General features: G+C 35.1%; 1 protein-coding gene across 7 annotated transcripts in view; it reads right to left on the reverse strand.

Moving 5' to 3' along the window:
• LOC113503987 (1-phosphatidylinositol 4,5-bisphosphate phosphodiesterase) overlaps positions 1 to 24,622 on the reverse strand; it is a 77,955-nt gene that overhangs the window by 37,124 nt on the left and 16,209 nt on the right. For all 7 annotated transcript variants that reach the window (XM_026886132.1, XM_026886138.1, XM_026886135.1 and 4 more), the window contains exons 2-3: positions 8,744 to 8,857; positions 6,357 to 6,470 (exon numbers count right to left, since the gene is read on the reverse strand). In XM_026886132.1, coding sequence (XP_026741933.1) covers positions 6,357 to 6,470; positions 8,744 to 8,800 — 171 coding nt within the window. In that variant the 5' untranslated portion in view covers positions 8,801 to 8,857. The remainder of the gene's footprint in view (positions 1 to 6,356; positions 6,471 to 8,743; positions 8,858 to 24,622) is intronic.

Here is a 24,622-nt window from a genome sequence, read left to right on the forward strand (position 1 = left end):
CTGCAGTAATAGTTAAAAAAAAACCAAAGTATTATTAATTTTTTCGATAGATCTGTCGCAGCCAGTACTTACACTCTTAGCGTTGGCCAGAGTAGCAAAAAAATGGCTTTTACATCCACTATAAATTTTAAATCAAAACTATAACAATATACCATTAGAAACAATCAAATCAAAAACCTCTAAACCCTTCAATGACATATAACTAGCAAATATTGAAGCTTACAACCAAGATAATGACGTCATCGGGGTCCCGGCCGCAATCCCCAATCTGACCCTAATCACCGTGTAATGGGGTAACCCTTGACGAGGTCAACGTACAACCTCCTTGCTAGGTCCCCAGGGAGACCTACACTAATATACTTGTACACAAAGATTAGGTTTATGATATTCCAAACTAGTTGATTCATGGTTTGGGAAGTTTTAATGTGATGTTTATTATTTAATACCTAGTAATAATACATTGTTGTTGAAATTGTGACGTTAGGTTCATCGTGGTCTAAATTTCTCCATTGTAATATTTTGTATTTGATTGATTCTGATGAGAGCAACTTCGTCGGAGGATGGGATTTAAAAGTTTTAGCAGTCGATATTATCTAAATCAAGATGTCCTCATTACTATGGAGTAGAAAGAAAGAAGAAGAAAGAGAGAAGCCTCAAGAATCCGTCAAGGGAAGACAGTATAAATAAATAATACCGGCTTGTATATGTCTTACAGCTAGGCAAAGGACTGTTACCATTTCGAGAAGGGGCAAGCATAAAGAGTAGTATCAAATTTCTTCTTAACAAGAATACATTAACTGACACATTGGTTTTTCCAAAATATAAAGTAAAACTAACACTATCTAAAAAAACAACACTTTTGCTATGATTTGCTGTAAACATTTTAAAATTAAAACTTTAATTTTAATTTACTCATAATTTTATACGTCACGGGCCAAACCCGGTATATTCAGACTGAAAAGAAATTGACGAAAGATATGATGAAGATGAAAAATTTAAATCCATTGAAATAGACCAGTCTGTTTGACATACCATTAATTTTACTCATGTTGTTATTGAACCGAAATCCTTTAAAACGCAAATGATAGGGATATTACATGTATATTTGAGAACGATAATGTGTTCTCCGTTCTTAAGATTTAAGGGGGTGTTTGAGGGTCAAAATCCACAGTGGAAATGGTTTTCGTTGTTTACTTAAGCTGCGACGGGTTGTGTATAAAGAGCTTTATCATAATCATTTCTGGTCGCAGGATTATGACCTAATATTCTTTTTGGCTCCGAACATAATAATAATTAATTGTCCTCATGTGGAAAGGACCTTTCCTCTTTAAGTCTTTCAATTTCTTGATGAGAATGGATGAGGTGATAGTCATTTGAATTCTCATCTCATCATCTTTTAAGGAGATTTTCCTAAGTATGAACTAGGTCAGGTACAAGTTAGGGTAAACCTTGTTACCATCCTTGTTTAATGGCCAATCTTATGTCATGTGTCGTTTTCGTGCCAACGGAACAATGATGATGCCTTAAACTTGAATGTCAAAATGGTCTTTTCTCACTTGCTAATTGGCAATCAAATCATGTTCAAGTTCCATTTATTTGTTAATTAAAATTTAATCAACCATATTCAGATGTATCGCGATTGCAAATTATACCTCAATTTAATTTGATTATTGACATTGCGGTAACCAGCTATTGTTATAATAATTAGTTCGTGATTTATTTAATATTTGGTGTAATTACGGTTTTGGTTAATCACAAATTGTGGGAAGCCACAATATTTCGGCCGACATATGTTGGAGTCTGTTAGTAAATGTAGAATGTATGTATATTCCTGGATATCATACTAATTGTCTATATTTCTTCTCAGAAAGGGTGGGTGCAAGTAATGTTTAACGCCTACGAAATTTCGATCGAACAATGTGTAGGTTTCTAAGAACAAACTACTATTAAGATCACGATGTCGTAGTAAAACCTGGTCTTCTTTTTAGGCTCACTGCCGAATTAATGGAAGTAATAGAATTTGATAGGAATGACATTTTTTCCGATGTAATACCCAAAAATAATTTCAAAGTACCACGTGTAACCTCAAAGAAAATGTCAAGGATACACCAAACCATTTCTATTTACTAATCTAATAAATAACAGATTTCCCAAGCGATATTAATCAATCTGGTTATTGAATAAAATGTAAATGTGTTAGCTGTCATGTGTTCGCCAAGGTCTTGTGTTTCCATGTTCCCATGTACCCTTGAGGATGATCTAATTCCCTAGTATAGAAATCAATTAAGCTGATAGCTTAGCCTTGGAGTTATTGATAAGAACAATACAGCTTTAATAAACTAGTAAGCAATTACTGTAGTATCATCTTCTGCAACGGTTTATGAGGCGTGATAGTGCATTTATAAATGGACATTTTCCCTATTCATTACGACCATATCACATGAATAAGCTAAGAATTTCCTCTTCTTAGTTGAATGTTTACCGTGACACGAAGATGTTAATTTTGCATAATCAAGATCCTCACGCCTTGCATTCATTGTTGTAACTCGGTTATGTTTCACCTTGTGTTAAAAGGATTGAAATGAGACCACGCTCCGGAATAAGATTCGTTCGAGGAAAAAATTGGGTGGCGGAGAATTAAGTAAGGACACGCCCAAATCATGTAGCATTTTGTTTCTGAGAATCATCACAATCACTTCAACAGGTGAAATTTACAACGCATTCAGATAACCAAAATCAATAGCGAGGCCAATGATTTTGTCCTACATATCTGCTCTTTCATTCCTATTTCCACGAAACTGACCTGAATCTAGGTCATAAATAGAGCACGGACGAGATCCCTCGGGATATACTGAGTCATGATGGACTGCTGGTTAAATTTGTCATGCTGTCACACTCTGCATAATGTACGGCTGAAAATTAGTTTCCAACTCCATTGGACTACGGGAGACCTTTATCAAATCTGACATGTGCAAGGATTGGTGGTTTACGGAGTGATTATTCACGAAAATGATGGGTAATCTTTTAGGGCCGTTTCTAACAACCTCTTTAGAACTTCAGAAATTATTGATTTCATCTTATTCGTAGCAGAAAAAAAATATTTTTCTAAACATGAAACGATTATTTTTTTCTACTTATTCCCACATCTGGGCAAAGGTCTTCCCGTAAAATGTTTTCTTCTAAAAACTTGATAAGTAATTTTGATAATAATAAAACATATACGCAGCATTTTTATGATAATCCCTAAAACATTCAATAGGATATTTGACAAAAAAGTTGTTTAGTCCGTCAGACAGATTGCCAAATTATTATTTTATGTCGTAAACAAACAATGAAGGGGATTTAAAAGCTCATGTGACGTCACTTGCTAGTAAGCTTCTCACTAGTAAGTGACGTAAAGTACCCTGTTGCTTAACATGCTCAGGAAACGTATGATATATATTAGTCATAAGTTCAAACGATCTAATCTTAGGTTCAGGTAGATGCTTTGAGGTGTAAGCCCTGTTCATCTGCAGTATTCAATCTCCTTAGTCTTTGAGGGATTAAGATACTACGTTAAATGAACACATGTGCTAATGATATGAGATTTGATATACATATAGGAAGTGTCTGCCGTCAATTACACATTTCAGAAATTTTGTAATTATATCGTATTAGTTTTGTTAACCTTTTTGACATAATAATGCTATAAATATAATTGCAATATTATATAATTACTCGACAGTTCACCTTACAATCTTGGTTATCAAATATTCTTGGAGAATTACCTGCCGAAAAAGGGTAGAAACGGAACGGTAAGAATGTCAACAGGCTATATACCATGAACCGTGATAACTAGACAGTAAAAAATCATAAATGACGTATTTATATTACCTCTATAACAAAAACTAATGACAATAAATATTGCGGTTAAGGAACGGTTATAATTAATAGGTGACAATTTTTGTAGGGATTTCTTTTCTATTGCCTATTTGAACGTAACCTTCTGTCTGGCAACTCAAACTTACACTTGACCAGTCAATTCCATCTCGTTACCGAAATTTCAAAACTAGATTTGAGAGACAGGATTTATGCCAGTATTTAGTACACCAATATGAATCAATCGGCATTGATCCTGGTGCTACAAATAGCTACCTTAGCCCATGCAAGGTTGCTTCATAAATAGACGATGGTTGTTTAAGCATACAACGCATGAATACTTGCTGAGTAATGGTGAATGAGATTTGGTTTCATGACTACCGATTTTTTTAAGTAAAGCAATTAGCATTATTTTTTTAGAGCTATACAAATGAGTTTAATAGATTTATTAGTAGACACAAAATAGTAAGATACAAACATAGAAGAATGAAGAAGATGCGCAAGTGTGCTGCTTAGAGAAATCTCTATCAGATCCGCCATTGTAGTACATTGTGTAAAAGGTCTGTAAATAAATGAATTTCAAAACCGAAGTGTAACGCGAATTCTATTTAGAAAAAGATATATTAAAAACTAAACAAGTTACGATGCTCTTTTGTTTTCCTTAAGAATTTCAATCTCTCTAGCTCAACAACTTCGTTTAATAATTTTCTTCTTAATTTATTTTTTAATTAATTGGCTGCTGTTGAAATTATAATGACTTTTATTGTTTGCTAAATACCTTAGGGGTGGATTTTTTTCTTAGAAAAAACCAAGGGATCTACCATGTTTCTAAAAAATCTCTTTTGTTCATAAATTTTGGTGAGGTTAATTTTATTTAACATTATTTTTAGTTTAATTAAAATCCATTTAACTTATCTTAATGTTTCTATATCTAGAATGTGTATAATATTATAATGGTAGATGGAACAACAACAAATGGAGCGCGAAACGTGAGCGATGTAACATCTCTCAATCGCTTTGAAGACATCCGTTAAGCTCGTTGTGGATTCAAATCGTTGGCACGTGGAGATTTATTCCTCGGATAGGTGTTGTATGTTTAACCCTTATGAAATAAACATTTTCAGTTTTAAAAATATGTATATCTATAAGGATGTAAGTCTAAGTGTTGGTGAATGGTCTTGTAGTAGTTTCGATTAAGAGTGTGGTTTTTGAGATTTTGTTAGTTATGTTCAGAAACAACATTCGTACTCTCGGGACTGATGGTTCTGTATAAATAAGCTGAAGAAAAACAAAAAAGAAAAATTTCGTTAATCATATGTAAGGACACTTACGACACGCTGATCCTGAATTTATTTTTAATTAAGTAACAAATATATAATTAGCGATAACAAAAAGTAACATCTGAGGAAATATGCGCTTGAATTACTGCGCTGCTCAGCCATTAGACACAATAGTTAGACAGTATAAATGATCACACTGTGACACTTTCACAATGCAAAAAATCGGGATAAAACTATCCAATGTTCTTATCCTGATAATAAACTATCTGTGTGCCAAGATTCGTCTTAATCCATTCAGTGGTATTTGCGTGAAAGAGGAATAAACATTCATGCAATCGTACATAACAAAATAGCGTTTATAATTATTAGCAGGAAGTAGAATTATTTACAGATGATCTTTACCTATTCAATCTTCAATTCAAATTATTACATACATACACCCTTTTAACTCCCATTTCTAATTCAATAAGCCTAATACGTAAATGTTATTTTTACAAGCCAAAATGTTTCTGTGTTTGACTTCTCTGATGTTTCAACATCTTGCCCTCTGAGAAAGGGCGCGGCGGGGTCACAGCTACCCCGGTAGGCTACTGGTAGGCGAATTGTTTTCGTTTCGCGTGGGAACATTGTTGATCTTTCATTCTGAATGCATGACGTAGATATGTAATGTTTGAGGGCTGGTAAAACATTTCTTTTTGTTTAGCTGAAGTTTTTTTTGGAAATAAATCTTTTATTATATCGAGTGACTTTTAGGGTTCTGTACCCAAAAGGATGAGAAGAAAAAACGTATTAAGTACTGAGGTATGCGCTGCCTGTCCTCAATTACCGTCATTGCTAAAGAGATAAATTTTCACAAGTGGTGATTTTCTAACAAAAAATAAATATCGACCTATTTTTACGGTAAGTACTTTAATTCGCACTTGATCGATTTCATACACATGATATCATTTTAGGTAGACAAACCAAGCTGTCATATCAGTACACTTTTTTCATGTAATCGTACTCTGTCTCAATATCAGACTCATATTTTGACATTTTGGCCGCGTGTCTTAAATAAAAAAAACAAGATATGTAGACATGATAATACCTATATATCCAAAGAATGATTCCATTTCAAACAAAACGATTGCCATTTTTAATTCCATAAAAAACCAATACGATCATTCCAAATTTACAATCTTTCTAGGGTAGTAGGAGTTCACCATGCATTAGACTGACCTTGCCATCACTCTTCCAGTAGATGAAGAAGCCATATTCGTCGACTTTGAAGGTGCAGTTCTGTTCGAATTCTGTGTTGTCCTTCTCTTCTGTCCAGCGATCGAAGACAGCACCCTGGGGGAGAAAGAGAGGAATATATGTTATAAAGAGTTCGTTGGAGTGATGTTCAACAAATTATTAGTTGTCAGGTTCATTAATATACATAATACGAGAGCATAAATTAATATGGATATCGTTTTCAAAATGTTACGTGTCTTTGATGCCTATACATATTGTTGCGTGACGTGATCTTGAATGTAAATTGAATTGACTTCACATTATTTATCAAACTAAAGATAAACTATAACCTGTTTTTGTTCTTTGGCGGCAGTCCTTATGGACTTCCTCGAGAGAGGAAGCGGTCAGACTCTTGCTGAAAGAATGAATCGCCGTGCAACGTCTAATGCATTTAGTTGGTGAATGACAATGCAAAACAATTCATCATGCACCGATAGCTTAGTAGGATAGAAAATCTATGTTATTCCAATGAATTAGGTACTAACAGCCAGTAAACAATTCACCACCATCATGTAACCAATAAGAATTTTACGAGAATACTTTACAGCACAGCCATAACAACCTTTAAACAGTCTATTAAAACCGCGGGTGCCAAGTCTATAAAGCTAGGTCTTTATGAAATGAACCTTTATCGAGTCTACAATGTTACTGTCGTTTGTGAGTCTCCGCAGGGGAGCTTTAACTGACGCTAAACGTTTTTAAACTGACTTAAACTGTTCTTAAAGTGGGGCAAGCTGTAAGCCTTGTGTGACGTAATCCCTAGTAGGATATTTGTGCTAGGAGCTGAGTGTTGGCCGAATGCTGAAACGACATTCTGTTTTTAAGTTGACGTTAAGTCTGCTTAACTTTATTTTGTTGTTTTTCTTCTTTATTTCGGTAGGAAATAAAGTACCTGAAAAGTTCTGGGACAGATTAGCCTGGCGCAGAAAAAGATTCGACTTAAAAAAAAGTAAAACGAAGAAGAAGAGAGAAGGTGAAAATCAAAGTGATGTTTTTGAATTTGAAGTCTAAAACTATACCTATCTAGACATCAGGACAACTCAGAACCATTTATAACTTCAATTCCTGTATTTCCTCTTTCACAATGTCGTATATCAAGAAACCAGCAAGAGTCATTCGAACAAATAATAAAACGTACTCGGTTCACGAGAATTTCTTGAGAAAATACGAAGGTGAAATAAAATAATGGATATCTGTAAATCATGGGATCTTGACATTGCTCCGTAATATTTTCCTTCTCAAACCTACGTGAGATTATCCGGGCTTTTTGATTGAGCGGCAAACGTACTGGATGTAGACTATAGCTGATATTGGAGACAGTTACTGGAGTAGGCTTTGGTTTGAGTGACAGCGGATAGAATCATTTTTGTTTTTATCCCGGTAGAAATCGGTTTCGATTTTATTCCAACAACAGCGGCAGTTTTTCAGGGATAAATCCTTTTAGCGAGGACCAAAGAATTAATTCCCCCAAAACAGTATAAAAGTCTTCCATCGTGAAAACCAAAAGCTACCGGTTGTGCCATCTTCAGCACATTTTTTCTAGATTTCTCGCTAACCTGAAAACTGAGGGCCCTTACCAGCTGCCATAAAACACCCTTAAAATGTTGCGATGGGCCATTCGAATGAATACCTTAAAAATAATTAAAATTGTATTTAACAAAAAATTATGCAAAATTACTGAAATAACCTCTTTTTTTTTAATGAATGTTCGTTCCCCTCTGCTAGTGTGACCCCACCCCGAGGCACGGTAAGCATGTGCGATCCACCCTGATTTACGACGTGATCCTCGCGCGGACACGACACGTCTCCACGAATCACATTAAACAGATTGCCGAGATGATATTCGGTTCAGGCTATATTGAATCCTGCTATCATTCCCTGACGTTAGAAGAGAATGTTACGCAATAAGAACTTAGGGAATATCGACTAGATGAAAAAGAAAGTACCTACGAAATATATGTTTAGACATCACTAAACAAGTATTATTTCGAGTTGACTTAACACGGTTTTTGCTATGCCGATGACTCTCTCGAATAAAAAAAAAATGAAATCAGTAAGAGACATAAAAGTCTCAGTTCTTTTTTTATTTTTCAACGTTTAACTGGACTGGACTTTGGACTTTCTTGAGCGTTCTTCTCCAGGGTTCTAAATTAGGTCTAATAGATCTAAAAACCATTTCCATTTTTGAAAATCGCAATAAAATCAAAATTAGTTTTTTTATTTTGCTAAACCGACGACCAGTGGTGTTTAGCTGAGGTGATAGACTGAAATAATGCGCTATCAAAACCGATCACGGCAAAAAGTAAAAAAAAACTATTTTCAAATATTACCTGCAGCAGGGGCTCGGGAACGGGGATCTGCCAGTTGAACTCGAACCTCTTGGTCATGTTGTCAAGCTATCGACACCTCGCCACAAGTTTCAGCACGCAGACATTCTTGACGCCCTGCAGACAAGATACAGAGATTTGTGTATTGATGTGTAAAGAAAATCAGAATATTTCAGTTAGTTCACTATAGATAGAATATTCATAATGGGACACTTCATTGTAGTAAGACAAACATAAATAGTTACAAAATTCCAGTGGCCGGTCTTATCTCTAAATGCGATCATTTACAGACAACCTTTGGAAAGGAATAACATTTTTAACAAAACTACGTAACTATATGTACTACAATACATACCATATTTTTTTGCAAATTTTATATGTATGTAAATAAGCCTAGAAATGGGACAAAATATTGCTTGATTCTTATAAGTTACAAGTACAGTTTAATTTGTCCTTAATTATGTTAATCGGATATCATATAGCTCCATACCAAAGTTAAAAATACAAACGGACATACAGCTTTGCTTTATTTGTACCAAGTCCTTTCACTTTATCATCTTAATATCTGTACTTTGGAACAGATACTTCAGTTTTCCAAATTACTTCGAAGTTATTGCTTACATTCGTAACTTGTGACCTCGTAAGTTCAGCAATAAAACCGTGAGCCGGAACGCTGGGCGCCGCAAACTTAGACTTAGACCGACCAACACGACTTTAATGCTGCTGAAAATGTACTGAAATGTACAATTTATGATACATTTTAGGCATCTGAGGATTTTTCGCGTCTTTGGATAGAATATACCTATCATATGATATTCTTATGACAAAAATGTTACCTAATGACAATAATGTAATGAGTCCGTAAGAATTCTCTAAGAATAAATAAATAAAATAAACTATGTTTTTTCTGAGCCCATGCTTCTCGTGTTTGGCAAAGGTTTCCCACATTTTTTTTCATTCCGATCGATACAACGACATAATAAATATTAGGTCCCATTTTTACCAACAAAACCGTACAGCCGACTTCAGAAAAGAAATACTGAGCCAAACTTGACGAAGTTTTTATATGCCCAAAGGTCAAATATTTTCTTTGAAAGCAAAAAAGAATCAATAAAATCTATGCAGTCAATCCGGAGTTCTTTGGTAAAAAGGACAAAAATTGAAAAATGAGAATCACCCACTTTTTGAAGTCCTTTGCAACATCATCTATCCCACGCCACCATATAAAAAAATTGGGCAGCTGCAAAAACAGTATTCAAGGAGGTTTTAATTATAAAACGAAACAACACCGAAACACCCTAGCACAGCTGAGAACACAATACAGCTTCAAATGCAGCCACTTGAAGTGTTTTCTTGTGTTTCGGAAGAAAATGCTAGTTAAGGGGTTCTTAACCTACAATTTATTACCTTCTTTGGCGAAATATACTGTGGAGGGATACTATGAAGTGGGAAATTGGACCTTATTCCGTTGCAATAGACTTTGACAATATTTGTGATATCACTTATGTGTGGGCCACAGTAGATTAATCACTAACTGAGTTAGCCGAAGAAAACAGAACTTTAATGAAATCAGCGTAATGACTCCTATGTAATGTACACGGAGATGGCGTGATAGTATATCTCTAAGTGTTTTTGTCAAGCCGCCTTCCCTGTGGTTTGGGTCGTCATTTGATAAATTGTCCGTCGTCGGAATAGGGACTGAGATCTTCACTTTACTAAAGCTACATTGTTGGTTATAGTTATAAGTATCCAGTGTTTTCGTCTGAGTAAATGTGGAGGTCTGTTTTATTTTTCTTTGGCTATTTTTTTAAGGTAAAAGTGTTATAATATGCGTCATTATAATGTCCTACGGTTGGACAAAAATGACAGTCTCATATAGATGAAGATTGAGCATTGATCAGATCTAAGTGTTATATATTTAGATATTTGAAAATCCATAAATCTGTCCAAAACCTTGTAAAAAAAAGTCGAAATATTTAGGGAAATGTTGAAATTGCCATTAGCATAATTGATAAATGAGTTCAAAGTGCCTCTTAAGCCTACAGGGTAGACCCGAACATAAAAAATGTGGGGCAAGTTTGAAAAATTATCGTAATTTTCATGTCTGAAAATGACTACCGCTTTCCGAGTGAAAATCCTTGGGTATCGTAATTTATTAATGAAAATGTGTTTAAAAACACGTTAAACTTCTTTTCAGCGTGATCATTTTAGAAGTAATTTTTAAAGGAGTTAAACCTTATACGTGCTTATAAAATTTCTACCTTTTTAAACTTTGACCCCTCTCGAAAGTTCAAGAATTATGTTGTAAAGTTCAGATGTTGAGTTCGTGTCCTCAGAAAGATAAGATTATATACGGACCAAGTGGATAAGCCAATTGGGCTAATTGGGCTTTTCTAGAAATATTGAAGTCGTTCGGGGTCTGATTTATTCAGTTTTGTCATGCGATCGGATATCGTTCTGGAGTGGCTTATTAGCTTGCGGTTGAAATGTCGAAATCTTTTAGGATCGGTCGTTTAATCATTCGACAATTTGATCTGTGTTGAACTTTTGTTGTGGCTACAATTGAGGGTTTAAAACACGCAAGATTTACGAGTAAATTACTTACATCCATTTCAATTGGCAGGATGCTCAAAATAAAGGCCATTGATGTAGATACGCTAGACTAGACAATTCCAAATAACCTCTCCATTCCTCTGTATAAAGCCCAGCCAAGGGGATAAAGGGGATAACTCCGCAGTTACATTTCATTTAATGATCAAAGGACAAAAAGAACTCGGAGAGACTCTTCATCCCTAATTTAACCCAATATATGTGTGTACATTGTTACATTTTGAACGGCACATTACGCTGGTCGTTTCAGCTGGGTTGTATTAGTAGGCCGCAGCAGAGCAAATATTTGGATAGCGCGCAAATGTTTGCTGCCAATGTTTGCGCATGTATTTGGTGTGCATAGAGGTGCTAGTGCAACTTAATTGTTATTCAATTCCGAAGTACTTACTAATGTTATTACCGTTGATCGTATCAATTGGTGTTATGTTAAGGAAAAGTTCGGTTTACAAATCCATTGCGTTGTTTTCTTTTAATTCAAAACAATTTTATTTAAGAAAAATAACTTTCAAGAAATATTTTTTTGCAAAGTTTCTGATGCCATAAAAATGGTTCATAATTTTTCTTGCTTTTTTGAGGAAAATTCTTAATGTTTACTTCGACCCGAAGCCATTAAAAATCAGTTCACGTTTTCTGAAATCGTTTTACAACGTGCTTGAAGTTTTAAAATATTTCGAAATTGCGATAATGTTTGGATGAGAAATTATGATCGTTTTAGGACTTTTTAACGTCCGCCGAGCTTTTAAGCTGAATAAGCACTTCTGTACTCTACCGACGTGAAATAAGGATTTTCTGTGGCGATTCTGGTAATTTTGTTATAATGTGATGTTTCGTGATGTTAGATAATATGGATAGGAAAAAAAAATCTATTATGGGTTAAGGTTTTTGCGATGTGTAAAGAGAAAATCATCGTGATAAAAGCTAATTGCTTAATAGTACCTGAAATTGACAAGCCGCAGTGAGCAAAGGTTATATCAATGATGGTCTAACCTATGGAAAAGGACTTTCCAGAGTCCAGGAGTTGGACATATATAGACTGGTTTAACATAGAACAATGAGTACTAGTAACTGTTTTTTTTAAAACCACCAGTGAAGGAATACAAAACGAAGGTTATACCTAAATATTAACGTAATATTGTCAGAAAATCTTAATAAATAAACAATACGGAGGTGAAATAGTTACGAAATGTTATCAGAACTTTATCAGAGGTCAGTGGAGACCCAAGCTGCGCACATGTGGCCACGCGCACTATCTCAGCGTTATCAATCAGGCAAAGTCCATTATACCCTGACAGGGAATAGACGGAGTTCTAATAGACTTTTTGGGTTTAATAAGTGAAATAGACATGGAGGGGGAATAGATAGTGATCGTTGTGGGAGTACCAATGAGAACTATGTCCTACTAATGCATTTATGGATGTATTTTCCTCTTTCATGCAAAAACCACTGACCGGGGTTAGACGAAACTGAATGAATCCTGGATTAGCACGTTGGACAGTTTTTACCCCGATTTAATGTTCCCGTGAGATCGTTTTCGATATTGTAGCGGTCGGGCCCGCGGGCAGCACCTTATATAGAATAGAATGATAAAGTTGAAATGATTACCGAAGTATACCTTTGTAGTTTTGATTTCTGGTAGATATGCATAGCTTGAAACTAAATTTGAAAATTGTGTTAGTTTTTAGAGATAAGGGATTTGGGGCAGGCGAATTCAGATGGTACAAAGTAAACGACAAAAATTCATCGTACTTGTATCCGTAACTTTTTAAGACTAAGACTTTATACCAAAGCGATGTTTTCAATTTTACTGGTTAGTTATGAAGATTATTACCAACAATTCATTTTAATTTCAAATTTTAACCAAAGTGCCATCATGGCAGCATAATTTGCTCTTTTCGCATCAAAAGCCATATTTTAAACAGGCTACTCAAACTATATTTAAAATAGAATACTCTTATTATGTTCCTCAAATACCAGACAGTAATTGTAGTGAGAAATTGGCCATTATTCTTTGACAAGAGTTCTAACTAATGATGTAGAATTCCGATCGGCATTGTCAGTATATGGTTGTGTGCAAAATTAGGAATGCGAATTTATCAAGTTATTTACTCAAATTTAAATGACGCGAGAAATATTGTTCGAGTTGCATTACATTGCGGAGGTGCGCAGCTTGGTATTGAAAGTTATTTATTATTACCAGCAATGTATTGCAACTTAAACAATATTTTTCGCCTTGCCTATGTATTTGGTACCTTCTGATTTCTATGACCTAAGTAGCCTCAGATGATTTTGTGTGTACCTATTTCTATGCCATATATATAGGTATATAAAAGTAGATTGCATCTATTATGACAATAAGATGTATCATCTATAATTCTTAATTGCTATAAAAATCCTTGGTAGATAAAGACAATTAGTTGGTTTACACGCAATGTTTGTTAGCTACTCATTTATGTCTAAGTTCAATTATCTCCGCGTCCTATGTAGTGACTTCTGCATTGCTACCCATCTTTTGTCCATTATATATTTGTGCTATAAACCTACCATTTGATTTTGAGTTTTCTTTAAAAATATGGACATCGACAGTTAAAGTTATAATTCTTTTCAAACTGGCTGCTGGATACAGCGAGCAAGCGGGTAATGATGGCTAATGATCAATCTTTCTCCTTAAGAAAACAAAATATTTCATGCTTCGGACTCTCGTCACTAAGGGATATGTACAAATATGTAGGCTATGGAAAGCCAAACAGCGAAAAAAAATTCTTCATCAAATCTAATTTCAGTGGCCATACAAATACGAAAGGTAGTCAAGTTATCATCGTTCATATGATGATACAGCTTGAAGAGAAACTAATAGCAATCCTTTAAGGCCTTTACGACCTTTTCATTTACTTGCCTTCTAAGCTCAGTTATTCAACCAAGTTTGCTAGATATTCACTTGTTCTCCAAACAACAGTCGAACTGGAACTTCATTCATCTTAATCCCGGCAAACCATTTGAAACTGGACAACTCTCAACATGTCCCGAGATTTATGACGTTAAGTGTTCAGTCGCCGCAACTCGGACACTAGTGTCTGACACTAATGGATTGCGGTCAGCAGTAATGGCTTAGTTCAGCAGTTTCGTATAAAAGTTTGTGTGAAACTTATGCTGTGGGCGTAGGGTAGTCTATTCTATTTCACTGTTTTACTTTCTTCCTACGTGTGTTTATGATAGTTTGGATCCAATGTCATGAAATTGCGTTGGTTATGTTTCAATCAGGCTCGTTTGGGTTTTTTCTTAAAATATTGTTCTATTCCCGCGTAGGACAAGTTTAATTGTGTAATCTAAGAATGTTTCGACTTTGAGTGTCTTTGTGCATGTGATTTGAATGTTAGTGAAATCTCTCTACAGAAGGATTAAATTCGTACGAAAGCCTTTTTTTGTGAAAATCTTTCACATATTTAATTTTGATCGCTTCTCTTTAATAGTAGATTTAATTCATTTCCACATTCTATTTTCTTTACCTTCTTCAGGGGTCCCAGCGCCATTTCTACCTCACATCTTTCACACCACCTTACATATTCTACCCTCTAGTCTTTCGTCTATCCCATCTCCTAAAACTGTTGTTTTGTTGATATTTACCCATAGCAGTACACATCGGCTGGCACACACGAGCCTAATTCTTCACGTTTGCACTGCGCGCGATGAATCGAGCAACGCGTTTGTCAATGTGTACACGCCTTTATGAGCTAACGCGACACCTTTGATATTTTCGACAGCTGACAAATTATGTGTTTACGTATGCGTAGTATCAAGCTGATACGAGATACGAGATCAATGTGATATTTTGAAGTGTGTTCTCGTATAAGTTCAAGCATAGGAACATTTTGTACCTGTCGCCAATGTATCAAGATAAAAATTTGAAAAAAACTAACCTCTTTGTTGAATGAAGTCGGTAAACGACAAGACTACATTTGTTTTATCATCATAGCGATCCAGGAAAGCGGACAGAAAGTATTAAATGGCTGGCTACATTTCAATTTGGCAATATGCACAAGAAGAACAATTAAACTCCTGAACGACCCTTTTCATCCCAACCCTTAACTATAATAAAAGTATTAGTTTTGTATCGTTAATTAATGCAAATATTATGGAAGTAATAAGACCTTGATGTGAGTATAACCTTAAGTTAAGACTTCAGTCTAGACTCGCGTGGTTTTCTGACGTGGATGTGGGTGGAGCTAACCTGACATATCTGGCCTTTCTCTTTGACTTACAGCTACGTGGGAGTTGCATTAATTTTAATTAAATAAAGTTAGATTATGGGAGGAACCTTTTTCAGGTTCCCTACACAAAGGCATAAAACTCCGCTGTCTGTCTGTTAGTCCGTCACCGACGTTAAGTAACGATTACTTCGGTCATATATTTCATAGGAGCCCATATTCTTCAGCAACAATGGTTGTTAAGAACGCTCAGTACCGCTAGTTCGACTCGCACGTATCCGACTTATTTTGCTTTGTCACAATCCTTGTTAACCCCGGAGGAGGAAACGGGTAATTAAACTCTTTTACAGACTTAACTTAAAACACTATGTAACGTCCCTGGTCTTTGAACGATGCATGGCAATGCATAGCAATTCATCTTGGACGTCACCTCACTCTCGATTTCTGTTTTCAAAAACAAAACGAGTCATAATGGCTTCATTAACAGCAATCCCATGAAACTTTTTTAAGCAGTTGAAAAAATCCTTCCACTCTTTACAAGCTCAAAGTGTAGGCGTGCAACACATGCCTAGTTATACAACCATATTCTGCCTACGCACGTCAAGCCTACGTGAGGCACGTGCACGAAACGCACGTGTACAAATACTGTGTAGGGATTCTGTTGTTTGTACGGCACATGTGATCTGGAAGGGTTGTGTCGAGGTGAAGTAGACTTATAATGGGTTTTGTATGTATGTGTGTTTGTAATACACGGGCACATGGTTGATTGTTTGCTTCTGTACGTACACGTGAAAGTAACTTTCTTTTGTGCATTTGGTCAGATTCTTTAAAATATAGCAAACATTACATATTGCTCCAGGTTACACTTTTGAACTTATTAGAAACAAATGCGAAGGTAAAGTTATGTAAGAGTCACACATTTTAAACAATTTGTATCTATTATACTGATGTTTGTTTCTCTTTGCAAAAACCACTGAAGGGTTTTAGGCAAAACTTGGTTTGCAGACAGTTTATAACCAGGATTAACACATAAGATTATTTTATCATCATTCGATCATTTTTGAGTTGTAGCGCAGGCCCGCGGTCAACAGATAATTTGAATAAAAAACTAAGGGTTTAAAAAAATCCCAACCCAAGCACGAACAAGTACCATCCAAAAAATATCTAATTACCAATCATATCTGCAGTAATTTAATCTTTGTCCGTAGGCGTGGCGCCTAATGGTTACAAAGAGCGTCCGACTAAGGACAATGGCTGCTGTGTAGTCAACTTGCGCGCCAATTAACGCGTACTATGTCAAAGACAAAGGTTCAATCAATGTTTACCGGGATCCCGCTGGATCCACTTTGTGGTTAAATGGAGCTTTTTAGGGGTCCGTAATGAATCTGTGAAACATTATTGGCGAAGTGAATGTGATTTAAATACGTCTCTAATTTATAGGAAAGCTGAAAGGTATGTTTAAGTGATCAGTATTGCGCAATTGAAAGTTGTCCATTTTTTTTTCATGCAAGAGATAATATAATTATGATAAATAAATATCATAATCAGTTCTGGTTAAAAGTAATCTCTGAGTAGCAATACCAAAAAAGATTGCAATCATTATTTTGGCATTTTTGACGTTAGCACTTGTCAAATCACTGACTCGTATTAAAAAAAAGAGAGTGTCTATAGCTTAATACACGTGATAGGTAATACCTAGCACGCTCCACAACACCCGGCCCTCCGCCTACTGACCAATTTATACTTATACTAGCTGTTGCCCGCGACTTCGTCCCCGTGGGTAGAAGATATAAGTTATGATTTATACCTGTCCTGTTTTTTTTCACATTTTCCATTGTATCTTAGCTCCTATTAGTCGCAGCGTGATGGTTTATAGCCTAAAGCCTTCCTCGATGAATGGTCTATTCAACACAAAAATAAATTTTCATTTTGGACCAGTAGTTCCTGAGATTAGCGCGTTCAAACAAATTAACAAACTCTCCAGCTTTATATATTAGTATATAGATATAGATTACAAAAACTGTAACCAATTTGTACATAGTTTGCGTTACAGAACACCGATATCATAATGCATCAGTATTAAGATGAACAATCTAAAGTTATGCAAAGCTCTCCCAAACTTTAGCATACACTTCCCTCACAGAACTTTCAATATGTAAGAAGCTCTTGTATGAAACTGTTTCCACGGTTTTAGGGTATAATATATTGATGTTATTTATACGTGTAGTTGCAGGTTCGACGATATATAAGTTAAATTTGATGTGATATTGTATTCTCAGAACTGATTTGTGATACAACGGATAGTAAATGTTACTTTTAATTAAATGTAGATAAATAAACTGGTCAAGTGCGAGTCCGACTCGAGAAAGGGGTTTTCGTACAAATAGGGCAAAGCTATTTATCTAATTTAAAACATTATTATTATTTAGAACATAAGGTCATAGAAATACATCACTTGTGAGAATTTCATTGTCTAGCCAATACCGTTCATGAGATACAGCCTCGTCATAGAGAGATGGACAGCTGGGAGGCTTCAAGAGATTACTTTCAGTATCAACATAATTTATTTTTTTCTCCTCACTAGCTTCTACCACAGGTAAATAATGTTGTAATAATATAGATGATATTCTTACATACTCTCAAAATAATATTTTTTTAACTCATTTTTGTTTGTCGTTCGTTTACCCGTAGCTCGCTATAAACATACATTTTCACAAAGTCAGGTAAACCCGTTCACAGGCTTTTCCATTAAATCAGAAGAACTAGAAGGGCCGACTTAATTAAGTTACTGATTGATCTAATTATGTTTGAGTTGTGAAGCTAACTGGGTTGCCGACACGACGGGGTAATAGCTAATTAATTGGCGCAGTTTTGTGCTAAAGTTTAGAATGTCGGTTAATAACTTATGCTCAGTTTTACAGGCTTGTTGACTAACTAATAACAGGAGTTTTCAATATTTGAAAAAAGGTTAAGTGTGAGTTTGAGTTTCAACCCTGAGGATGGGTCAAAATAAAATGGCAAGCCATCAACATTTCAGATATATTTGACCAAAAATCATTTATTTAAATTAAGTCGACATCGATATTGTTCAGTAAACTGATTCGTGTTTGGATCACACAAGCGATTGTCCTTTTTGGTTTTGCGTTTATCTTAACCAGTCATTTTTTTATAACAAGTCTATATTCCAGCAATGTAATAAACCAAGACACGTAATCATATTACCCGAACACGTATTTCAAGTTCGAAGTATAAAAAGTCTGTAAATCCAATTTCTACAATAGCATTAGTGAAGCCGGTCGACTCTAATACTGTTATAAGGTTATGACGCTTCCACCAGCTTGGCTGAGCCTCTACACGGCCGTGCATGGCCCACAGCCGAGGCCATGATAATTGGATTTATTTATTAACAGCGTACAAGGGGACGATAGAAACATGACAGACTTTGGTCTAGTTTAATAATTCGTTCAGGTTATGTGAATTTCGATTGTATACCAAATTTTATTAGAATTTGTTTTCTTTTGTTTTGTGTTTGAGTGAGCATTTACAATGCAACTTGATTCTAGTTTCAATGGATAACATGTTAGATCTAATTCAAGCAGAAATATCCGGGACTCGTTGATAAAAGCAAATCTCGTACTAATTTTAATTTTTGGAGGACGGTTCCTTGGGTCACAGAACTCACTGTTCAACATTCAAGTTACATGCACACGACACCTGGAAACAGAACAAGCATGGATCATATAACTGCTAATCCTCCGCGGTAAACTCTTAATTTCTCGGTCAAAAATTCAGGCTAAAGAACTTGGTAAACTTTTGTGAAACTTTTTTATTACCTTACCTACGCGAAAATACTTATTTTAACTCCCGCCACAGCAGTGATAAAAGCCCACGTAAGATTTACGTAAAAACTCCTTAAATTACGATTATTTTTAAAGTTTTTAGAAACTGTCAGGACTTGTACTACTTAATTATTTAAAAGAACGTGCGTGTAACATCTGCCCACACTTTACAAGAATTAAATATCATGGCTGTAAAATACTCCTACGACGTAACAACTTTATTTCACAAACCTTTTATGCTACTGTCTTTTTTTCACTTACGTGCTATCATAACATGGCATTTTCAGACTTCTTTTTCAGAAAACTTTTTTAATGCTATTTTAATTACAAAACCGGTGCAAGGTGCTCAAGTGCGAGCTGAATTCGTGACACTGAAAGTTCCGAAGTTCATTTAAGACAAAAAAAAAAACAAATCAACCTGATGACAGTCAGACGGACAGTTGCATCTCAGTATCTCAGTACTTGGATAACGTTTTTTTCCCTTTGAGTAAGGAAAACTAAAGTACCACAAGAATGTTTAGTTATTTTATTTTCCTAATGAATTTTAAAACAATTCATCAATATGCTCAAAAAACAAAAGAATATCTCGCATTAAGCATTACTTTCCTACACTTCCCAACCTTATTAGCTATAAAACCTTCTCCCTTCCCACCAGACAAGATAAAATTCAAATGTCACATATCACCAGTCACAATCCACTACGTCATGTGTCACACAGGACAATACCGTGACGTCACACAGCGTGACAAAGTAGATCTGTCTATATCCATCGTACTTCGAAACATTCGGTTTTCAAAACTGAACCGTTAGTATTGTGAGAGGGGGACGGAGATCTACACCATGTAGCGCCATCTCGCTTGCACACCTCCTGTTAGATTATGGTAAACCCCCAGTCTATATAATATCATCTCGAAACTGATTCTGTTCGACATATACAAGGATATAACTGGTTCTTTTCATTTGCGGCTTTGTTCGGCGGTAGCGTATAAGGTAAAATTATGTTTTTTCTGTGTATCGAAATTTGTGATAACTTTTTTATGATCATTTTTTTTCTAGATTGTTTGTTATATGGCAATACAGAGACATATGTAGGGATCGGATAATCCAGTCAAGTGCGGGAAGTATACTGTAGAGTGTAGGTTTTGATTAGTTTGCAAGGGCCGAAAAGAAGCGGCAAAAAGGGCTGAAAATTTGTGTCTGTTGCGTGTCCTCCATGCCATCCTGAACGGACGAGTGATCCTAAAAGGGGTTCTGCTTGTCCGTTTCGAGGCACAGAACCCTAAGAAATAAAAATAAGGTAACTAATTAAGCACATGATAACCTAATGACTAAGAATAAATAGTAAATATAAAAACTTAAAAATACAGCAGCATTTACTATCTTGAATACTTAAATTAAGCATGAACTAGGCTGTTTATCAGAAGCCAACAAAAAAAAACCACAAGAATTAAAACTTAAAAACCATAGTAATTCAAACACAAGCAATACCTCCTCTGGCACCGCGCATTCAGCCAATAAACAAAAATGTTGGTATTTTGACAGCAGAAAATAGTGACGTTATTTTTTTGAGCTTTGATTAACGCGAGTCGTTCCCGTTTACCCGAGCCTCATGAAATGTTTCATGAATATACAGTTTCTGTGTATTTTTACAAAGGGATTTGGTCTGAAAGATAACAGTATTATACGCAGGAATAATTTTGTCGTTACGAGGAGTGAGCACATTTTGAAATTGTTTTTTAACTTTCGTTATTCAATGAATATTGATAAGTTTTGTGTTTTTTTAATTGAATACGTGTTATATTGAAGGAGAGATGTGTTGGTGTCGATTAAAATTTTGTTAATTATTTTTTCTTCATGTGTTTAGGTACTCTTTAATCTGCAGTTGGTAAACGAAGGTATGGTATTACATTTTTGATTAAAATAAAATGAAAACACCGAGTCCTGTGCAAGTTAGGCACGCAATACTCAGAGTAATGTGCTAAAGATCAACTTTGCAAAGAATTGGTCAACGTCAATAGCAATATTAGAAAATAAATCAACATAAAAACAATATTAGAAAATAAATCTTTTTTACACAACTCCTATAGAACAAAGAGAGTCCCGAAATCGAAGAAAGAGCATTTTTATAAAACTGTCTTTTATTAAAACAATCCCAAAAACTCTAGAGTCACATTTATAATCCCAATCACATCGTAAAAGAAATAAATTCAAGTCAAAGCCGTACCATAAAGCTATTAACGTTCTTTACAAATTCAAAATTCGAACTGTCTTTGAATTCGCTACCAGTACAAACTACGAAAATCTTAAAGTAAAACTCGTCATTGTGGAAAAGAGAGAACCGACTAGGCTGTATAACCGCGTCTCGCTTTCGCCTGTCCAAAGTTTATTAGCACTAAAGTCAACTATTGCCTATGAAGTAAGAAAATCACGTGCGTTGAAATGAGATGCTATTGAACGTCGTGTAACGCGCCGTCTTTCTACTACATTTATATATCTTTTAAACGTGGTAGGGGGGACATATTCCTAAAAATGGTTTGATTAAATCCAGCCCAAGACTTCCAGAGGGCTCTTGTGTGAGTACCTATTGTAAGATCTTCGTGAGAACAACGGAGTTTAGGGATTTGAATAAAAGCAATCTGTTACACAGCGGAATCGACAGATGAAGCAGATTAAAGTATTCTGTAGACTGAGGCAGATTAAAAGGAGGTTTTCTTCAGGATAATTACAGTACCTACCTGGTATACTATAGGATTTTTGTAATCCACGTTTCTTGAAGAGGATTATGTGTGCTAAATGCGTGTAATGTTGATTTAGGTCGGGCAAGTGAAACATAATTTGTTTTATGATTTTGTTACTGAATGAAGTCTTGTTATGATTTTGGACTAAGCAATATGTTCTTGTCTAGTGATATAAGACGCAATAAAAGAGATTTTTTGTAAGTGCTGGTGTTTGATTTGTCCCAAAGACCCTGAATATAACTTGATTTTTGCAGAAAATCTAGTAAACATATTTTGACACTTTTTGTTCATCTTAACGTCTGTACTCACTGCCAACTTAAGAGTATATAAATCGTCGTTGAAATTGTTGTGCACCGAATAAAATGAAATTATTTTGTTACTGTAACGTAGTAAGTACTGTTCACATTTTAACAATAAACTATACAAACATTATCTACTGACTTATAATAGATTTTCAGACATCTTTTTTTTACATTTCAAGTCGTGAACGTAGCAAAATCCCTTTTACAAGAAGATCTAATTATTATACACAAAAAAACAGACGCGTTTCCTGTAGCAATAAAAAAAAATCTGAATGCCAAGGAAGCCACAGGAATAACTAATCTGTCTGTAAAAATAGGTTCAAAGAAAACTATCAAATAAGGACTCCTATGAAATTACGATTGCGATTAAAAAACGCAAGATTACCCACACTATCTGAAAGTCAGATGACGAGAAGGAATAGTACTAATTAATTGCTACCTTTAATCATAACTCACCCTATAATGCCATAATTTTGTGGCACAGCTCCGTCCAAGCTTGATCAGATTTTGCATTTAGAAAACGAATGGAGAATTTTAAATTTTAAGGAATTACATTCCGTTTTGACAAGTTTCGTTCGTGAGATTCGTCAGCTTAAGTGCTCAGATGAGTCTAAAGGAATCAAAAATACATATATAGTACAAAAAGATATAGTAGATTTATATATACAGGTATACTTTGGAAATAAAAATATTATTGTGCAACCATCGCTGTCTACAACGAGTCTCATGCCGACCGAACATAGTTATTTCAAAATTAGTGTGACGGGTTTACATCATTGACAACGTGTAGGTATTTACTACAGTAGTATTTCACATTAACACTATTTTCCGGAATAATAATTAAGCACTGCGATTTTTATTCGCAGTTTAACAGCCGGCCTACATCGTAAGAGGAAATTTATTACGCTCGGCAACAGACCACGTTTACAATGCGACATAAATCATTTTACACGTATTATATATTCTAATATTGACCTTGAAACTCGGGTTTTTAATAGAAATATATTAAACAGCATCCCGGTAATATAAATGTGGAATTATAGATGTTTTGATGTTGGGTTTTCGTGGGATGAAAGAGTTCTCTATAGGAATTGGAGCGACTTGTTCAAGGTTCTGAATTGACCTTAGCGAATGCGATGATGCCTCGAGATGATTTTTGGTGCTGGGTATCTTAATATTTTATGTGAACAATAGTGCTTAGAAGCTAAAGGATCAGAAATTACTTTTTAATTTTAGGAGGCGATGTTTTCTAGGGTCACTATGTTAACCAAACTTTTTCTTTGTTAATAGCGTTATTTTTGCATTTTTGTTGCATTTCAAATAATTAAAAAAGGTTATTTCTTAAAAAAGGACCTGTGCAGATGAAGGAAGAAAAGAAATTAATAAGGAATAGAGTTTAAAACTTAAAAAAATGTCATTTCCATATATTTGAGCTTTATTTATTGACACAATAAACTATTTTAGAAATATCATTGGCCTAGAAGGGATGAGGTAAAGTCCGCACTGTATGATCCAACCATATATTCCTTAATTGCTTTTTGTTTTTAATTTTACTCAATTTTATCGTTCGGGTGAGAAGAAAACAAGTGAATAATGTTCTCTGCATTACGATTAAGATCAAGCCTTGGTGAAGGATCGTATCAAGAATACTAATCTTGTTTTCTCAAAGGGTATTTTCCTTCTCATATGAAGGTCATATCGAAGGTAAAAGTTTGAGAGGGTTAACTTTATGGGTCAAAGTTACGGAAAGCGTAACTTTTTCATTACACTTTGGTAAGCATTTGTAAAGAAGTTGGCCTTGTGTGTTTTTTGTTGTGGTCATTAAAGCGGAGAGTCTGGTTCGAGATAATCAGACTGTGGAATGTTTAAATTGTGTCTCCAAATGTTTTTTTTTTCATATACAAAATGTAAGAAGACTTTTTTTGTATCATCGGCCAGTCAAAGGTGAAGAATGTAGCCAATGTATGAATAAACACAATAGGTTAGTCGTAAAGTCTATCTTTTCTGAACTTAAACGAATAAATTTGTAGACAAATGTTTTTTTCCGTGCCCTATTTCTAACCATTCTCTCTCTCTCTCTGTTCCACTCATATCCCTTCTATTCGTCACCTTATCTTATCTGCATTGTTTCCTCAGCATTTCCATCTCTCAGACAACCCATCTCTTTTCCAATCTGCACGGATAGCCCGGT

This window comes from Trichoplusia ni, chromosome 20 (assembly GCF_003590095.1).
Source record: "Trichoplusia ni isolate ovarian cell line Hi5 chromosome 20, tn1, whole genome shotgun sequence".
NCBI classification, from domain to species: domain Eukaryota; kingdom Metazoa; phylum Arthropoda; class Insecta; order Lepidoptera; family Noctuidae; genus Trichoplusia; species Trichoplusia ni.